General features: G+C 44.4%; 1 protein-coding gene across 2 annotated transcripts in view; it reads left to right on the plus strand.

The window, feature by feature from the left end:
• Window positions 1-4010, plus strand: part of exoc6 (exocyst complex component 6) — a 57110-nt gene extending 53100 nt beyond the window's left edge. For both annotated transcript variants that reach the window (XM_087837021.1, XM_087837022.1), the window contains one exon: window positions 571-4010. In XM_087837021.1, the coding sequence (XP_087693147.1) occupies window positions 571-697 (127 nt within the window). In that variant the 3' untranslated portion in view covers window positions 698-4010. The remainder of the gene's footprint in view (window positions 1-570) is intronic.
• Window positions 4011-7366: the final 3356 nt, after the last annotated feature.

Raw genomic sequence — 7366 nt, forward strand, 5'->3', positions numbered from 1 at the left:
CATTATACGAACTAAAGTGTTTAGTGTAACTGGAGAGAATGAGGTAAATGACTGAAGGGATCCGAGGGAGACGTCCAAATAAAAAATACACTCAAGTCAGAATCAGAGGCTGTTAAATCCTGGTGAGACGGAGCAGAAACAATGCTGTTAATAAGGTCCAATAACACACCGGAGTTGATTTTAATGCATCTTATTTAATGGTGGAATTCTTTAAAATAAATCCTTTACGAGCAGGCAAACCTTTACGTTCTGCTTTTTAACAGGACAGGTCGTAGTCTTAGTTAGTTCTGGTCCATTGTTCCCTGACCTGCAGTCCTCTGTTCAAATACCATCACACATTCAAGCATCTTCAATCCCATCAAAGTTTTGTTGATGTTTTGTTCCACATTCAGCTGTTTACTCCACACCATGAGCTGGAATACAAATGTTCCAGAGTTAATGTAGCTCAACTGAGCCGTAGCAGCCGTCTGCAGACAAAACCGTCTTTATCTCCACTACATGAGAAAGTGTTTTTGTGTTTTCTCACTGAATCATCTGTTAGTGATCCTCTCCATGTGTCTCTGTGTCCAGGATGAAGGACACCAGTAAGAAGAACAACATCTTCTCCCAGTTCAGGAAGAATGACAGAGACAAACAGAAGCTGATAGAGACTGTAGTCAAACAGCTGAGGAGTCTGGTCAATGGCATGTCCTCTTAAACCCACACACACACACACACACACACACACACACACACACACACACACACACACACACACACACACACACACACACACACACACACAGGAGTGATGTGTGTGAAACAGACTAAGAGATGTAAACATGAATGGAGTCACGTGCACGCGTTGAACTGCCAACAGGACTTTTTCACACATGTAAAAACAACACACCAAATGGCAAAGACACACTTGTGAACCACACGGGGAATTCGAGGGACAGACACACAGCTTACATGTACACACACGTCACACACTTTACATGAAGGCAAAGCAATAGACAAACTGTACAGCGTGCAGGACTCTGCAAACACCGTCTCCTTAGCTGACTCACACTCGACTATAAACAGCAGTTTACTGAATCCACACAGTAAAATGTTTGTAAAGTATTTTTAATGCAGACGATGAGACGAACTATGTTTTGTACTTTTGTGGGAGTGCAATGGTTGCTGCAGAGCGAGAGCGCTGGAAATGACAGGCACAGCTATTGGGACGATGAGGTCAAAGGTCAGTAACAGCAGTGAACGGCATCGATCTGATGCTTTTCAGACACATTTATAAACCGAATGTGCAGTAAGATTATCTGCTGGTTAACCCGGTCAGTATGAACCAGCTGTTTGTGTGGTCGTTAACGAGTACGATGTCAGCCACACTAACCTGCTGAAGTCTTTCTTGTTGCTGTGCACTGAGATGAGCCTCGTTTTAGCTGAGCACGTTTCCACAGACAGGCTGAGCTCAGACTCATGCAGCTGATTCTGTTTAAAACGTAAAGAAAAGCAGAACTAAAGACAGATCAGATATTTAAACTGAACGTCCCATTTTAAGAATAATAGCACGTTTTGAATTTGATGGCACGTCTTTAAACGTTTTGAAAAGACGGATGTTTCCCCCTGTGTGACGCTGTGCTGCTGGAACAGCTGCAGTGTGTGGTTTAGTATCGTCCTGCTGAAATGTGCAGGTCTCTCCTGAAAATACGTCCTCTGTTGCTCTGAAACCTGTACACACCTTCCTGCATCGATGGCCTCTCCAGATGTGCCAGCTGCTGATTCCATAGGCATTAATGGGCCTCCACACCATCAGAGAGGAAGGCTGAGTGCTGCTAACAAAGCAGAGTCTTCCTCAGTCCATTTTAAATGAGCGTTGGTCCAGAGAGGACAGCAGAGTGTCTGCATCGTGTTCACATGTGTGATGTGTGGATGCAGAGTGAGCTGTGTTCCAGGTGTGAGTCTGTTTGCATGACAGACTCACACCTGGAGGTCACAGCAGCAGTGCTGAGCTTCAGCCTCGCACACAGAGACTTCTCTGCATCTTTTGATGCTGTTATCACTCTGGATCCGCCTTCAGTCTTTTGCAGCGCAGCACATTATTCTGTTCGGTTAATTGTACGTAGTTTCTTGCAGATTGGTGATCCTGGTCATGTTGCTGACCTGTTGCCAGGTAACCAAATAAGCTGTTACGTCTCAGCTTTAGTTGTCTCACATTTTGCTGCTGCCATCAAATTTAAAACGAGCCACTAATGTTCTTGAAATAGTCAAATGTTGAAGTTTAAATATTTGATTTCTGTGTTACATTGTGAATAAAACACAAATGGTTGTATTTTTATTTACATTTCAGACAATTGAAATGTGGGGATCCTACTGTGAGCAGATCTGTAACAACGATGAAGATGATGCTTGTGTGTTGCTTTGTGTTTCTGGTCAGTTAGTGCTGTGTACTCACACAGAAAGGTTCATCACAGCTGGTGTGTGTGACGCTGGCGTGTTCTCCCTGCTCTGATACTTTGTTAGGATGGAAAGAAGACATGTTGGAGTCACAGTGAGAGGCGGTTTAAGACTCTGACTTTAAGTGTCTACAATCCTTTCAGCACTGCTGCACTGAGAAGTCCACGTCACAGCTGGGCCGATCCACAGGTCTCAGAGCTGCAGACCTCGGGGCCAAGTTTCGATTGATTCAAAGCATGTTTGTGCTGAGATTTGAACTTCAGCTGGGCCTCATGTGAAACAGTCATTTATGACCATCAGCAGCTGTGCTGAACACATGGCCTGTGCTTTATTCATTACACCTGAGCAGTACTGCTAACAGTGAATCAACCACTTAAACATTTAAAAATGAAAATCGTAACTTTTCAGCCTCGTTGGCCGTTCCACTCAGCAACTACCAATGAGAGTGCAGGTTACCACTGATTTAAAACACATTAGCTAACCAGAGTGAGGAGTGTATGCGAGCGACCATCAGCATCACAGCGATGCATGACGAGCAGATCCTTCCCAGTGTGGCTTAAAGCTGCACGTGTGCCCGTCGTGTACGGTTCACTACTGACTGTGACCGACTCCAGAGGGGCTTGATTGTTAGGCTGAGCAGCTGCTTAATGGATGAATGAATTTCTCGAAGTTCATTAAAAAAACTAAACGTTCATGTAGTGAAGCGTCTCCCTGCTTCGTGTTTCTAACCTGTCTGCGTATGAATGCGTCATGTGACCCGACAAAGACCAGATGAAGTTCATCGTCCCAATACTTCACCTGTCGTTGCCGTAGCTCTGCTTCTGTGACAGGAGGTGAAAAACAGATGAGTGGATGATGATGTCTTCAGAGACTGATGTTCATGAACTTGGTGTTTGCTGTTGTTTGCTTCTTCTGCCTGACGACCTGAGACAGTGAACACGGAGGAGCTCAGTGTGTGCTGAGAGGACAGCAGAGGGACGAGCCTGTCCGTGGAGTCTCTGCATATTGAAATGATTTGACCTGTCTTACATACAGATGTTGCACAACATAAGACGACGCTTGATACCAAATAATTTGATTCGTTACCACAAAAACAAGATCGACGCTGGTCAGGTCTTTGCAGCTTGCTGCACTGGATTGTGTCACATTGTGCAGGTGTAAACATCTGGATTTGTTAAGGCCCTAATAAGGGCTGATGAAGATTTTAGGCTGAGTTTGTGCGACACTGTAAGAAACAGCCCTGTTAATGTGTATGCATGTGATGCCATATAAGACATTCACTACAGTCATAGCAAACTAACACCTGGTATTAATATGTGGCTCATGTCTGCAATATGTTTAGTGTGAATGCAAGGAGAACACACACGAGTCTGTTAGTGGATCAGCTGGATCACCTCTGAAGGTGTGACTGTAACGTGATTGTGAAGCCGGTGTTTTAAAACTGGCCACAATAAGCGAGGGGCAGAGCTAAGAAACAGAAGGACGCTAACAGTTTGTTAGCCAACATCGTCCGCCTCTAAAGGACGCCATGTTTAACAGAATGAACACATACACTAGTGACTAAAACTAATCAGGAAAGTTGGCTGGGGTTGTTTTCCCGTAGACTTCTATACACGTATTTCGTCTCCTGCTGACCACAGAGGTTCTTCTTAGACCTGGAGGCTGCATCCAACCTGCAGGTTTTACATGCATTAACTATGCACGTGTCCTTCAGGCTGATTAAAGCAACCTGATAAAGTCTGATGCCAGTAACCACTACTCTGTGGTGTCTGCAGCTGACCGCGTGCACGTCCACAAGGGAGCAAGACTGCACGAGGTCGACGACGTCGTGCAATACAAAATCCCCTCGACCTCCTTAATATGACTTGATTATTCTTTATGATTTCTTAGCATATTCTAAAACCTCATAACCAGCTTTGCACATTAGAGTATATAGAAATAATATCTTAGATTTAATGTGAAGTTTAAAATTGACTGTTTATCATTTTGAAGACGAGCCTGGTACTTGAACGTGGGTGAGCGTGGCTACCTGCAGAGCAGCTCTGATATCCAGCTGCTGCTGCTCTACACCACAGACAGTAAACATGTTAATACCAGGTGGCGACGGAGGCTACGTTTCCTCATCACGTGGCGCTGGTGTCGCTGAAATCATGCCCCGGCATCACTGCGCCTGTCCGTGGTGCTGAGGGTGGTCAGGTGGACTCTTCTCATACAACCCACCCGAAACATGTGACTCACGCTCACGTGGAAACGAGCTCCACGGGGAATCGTAATGTTGATTTGAAGTGCACATATTTAATCGCTCGGTGGCCGTTGCATTCTCTTTTTTCTTTTTGTTCCTCAGGGTGAAATCAAGCTTTAGCATCACACACAAAGCACAGCAATAATGAGTCGGTTCCTTCACAGCATCACAGGCAGGTTGACATTTTGTAACAAGACTGTTTCTATTCTGTTTGTGTCTGGGCTCTGTTTCCTCCTCTGCGGGTGTTTTTGCACTGTAAATGAGTTTTTTTCCTTTTATGATTCATTATTTGCCTTTTTTAATGGTTACTTGTAAATGCCAATGTATATATTGGATATTTTGTAAAGAAATCTTACAGCAGCCTGTCTGCTTCAGAGAGAATGTGAGGTTGACGGTGTCGTGTGAACCTCCATCAACAGCTACAGTAAATATGTAATTAATAAGAGTTTGAATTTGTTCCTTTCCTGTTAAATGCAGCTGAGTGCAACATGAGGACCTGAGGGATTGACGTCGGTACCTTCTCTTCACACAACTGCATGATTAAAATGTAAAAGCTGGCTCCAGCACACAGCCCATATGAACTGTGTAAATAAGAGTTTCTCTCTGGTTTCATCACACCAGTCACACCAGTCACACCAGTCACACCATTGCTTCTGCTGGTTTGAAAGTAACCACAGCACCTGTGTCACAATATAAATAAAACCCAGCTTCCATACAAACACAGCCTGTACTGGTCCTAGCTGATGTAAACTGGAAACACAATCATTACACTCTTCATGTTGAAGTTGGCCCCACTTTGATTTGCATAGGAACAAGGAAGCTGTCGCCCTGAACTCTGCTGACTTGATGAAAATGTTGATCCCACCTGAGGAAAGACTGGCTGGTGGAGAAGTCGTTGCTTTTTTAACAGAGAAGCTGTTGTTCTGTGTCCTGATGTCCAGCAAGTCAGCAAACTCAAACGGGTGGAAGGATTCAAGGTCTGACCCCCGATTTTAAAGACCGCAGTGATCGGGTCGGGGCAGCAGAATGGGGGGCGTGACTCTTGAGTTATTGGCGCTGACTGCTGGTTTACCACATCTAAGATTAAGGCCTCATGAATGTAGGTGATTTCGATTTAGCACAGAGGAGTCTGTTTTCTCTTGTCATTTGCAGACGTAAAGAGAGGGTACGTTTGAACATCCAAAGGCATCCTTGCTTTGTCATTGTCCTCAGTAAGAAATGCAGACTGAGATGTTGTTTCCCTGAATTTGTTGTTTTTATTTTGTGTGCTGTAATAAAAGGTTATCCAACACTAATGGCTTCCTGTTGTTGAACATACTGTTTGATGCAAAACTGGGCAGGTTGTATTTAAGACCGGTACGTCCAAGTGTCCAACAAGACGTGTGCGTCTGACTGCTCAATATTCACGTTGCTGTGATAAAAGTCAGGCTGAGCCATGGTAACATTATGATAATGTGCTGCTTTAAGAGCAGACAAAGGGCGGCTCTTGTTCTGAAAAACATTCTTATGATTTGCTAAAGAAAAAAAAAGCTAATATTTGGTGTCTATTTACAAGAAAGACTGGAACCAGTGTCTTGGACGGGCACTGGAAGCTGCACAGGAAGAGATGGAGCTGTTATTTACATCGTTTACCTGCACTTCCAGGTAACTGGGTTCTGATTGCTGGTTATTGTGTACAAGATGTCAGTTCAGATACCCAGGGTGCTGAGAGCTGTCCCAGCTGTGGACTCCTTTGTCCTGTTCTGGGACGTAAGTGCTCACATGGACAGTGACAGTGTGATGTAGAGGGTGTGATGATGAAAATGCTGATGTAGTGTTCTTATGCAATTCATTCAAAAAAACTGGTCCGTAGATGTGTACTGGTGCCTAATCTCAAACCAGCTTTACACATTTTGAAAGAAAAAGCCTGAAAACAAAATTTCTCCCTGGGCAGGTGTGTGTGAGGCGATCATGCTGAGCAGCCCTGATTATCAAACTCCAAGAAGTGCCACTTTGTAAAAAAAAATGGTGCTTCACGTTGCTGGACACCTCTGTGATACCTCTGTGCCCATATTTGGTGCAATGCAAAGGTTGTCAACGGTAACAGAGCAGGAAATCAATCAGATTAATTAAATCGATCGGACTAATTAAACAAGTTTGTTCTGTTTACCCTTTAAACTCACCGAGTGACGCAGCCGTGCAAACACACAAACACACAGGCATCCTTCACAGGGAGGGTTTCTGTCATTTCACTCAGAGCCTCAGTGTGTCCCCGCACACACACACACACACACACACACACACTGTGAGTCAGAAACAGAAAGTGAACTTTGACCTGGGTCAGTGTGTCAATGCAGTGATCTTGGTTGCTGCAGATGTAATGAGGCAAGAGACATTTGTGCAGCAGCCAGCTCGCACTGGCCGCCCTGCCAGTGCGAGCTGGCTGCATCTCCTGTTATTGTGTGCGCTGTACCACATACACACTTTGTATATTTTTGTGTATCTTTCAATGTTCACCTGCTCAGACAAGCCAGTGTTTGTCACATCCAAGAGTAAAGAGTCAGCCAGTAAAACGTCCTCACTGGGTTTTACACAGAGTTACTGGGAGAAGATGGGAGAGCTGTTATAAATAATCCAAACAACGACTGTTTCTTCTTGTTGATTATGTGAAGAATTCATTTCTTGCAGCAAAAGAGGCAAAGTCCTCTA

The sequence above is a fragment of the Neolamprologus brichardi genome, unplaced genomic scaffold (assembly GCF_056152115.1).
Source record: "Neolamprologus brichardi isolate AB-2024 unplaced genomic scaffold, ASM5615211v1 NODE_ptg000038l+_length_1369362_cov_1, whole genome shotgun sequence".
NCBI lineage: Eukaryota > Metazoa > Chordata > Actinopteri > Cichliformes > Cichlidae > Neolamprologus > Neolamprologus brichardi.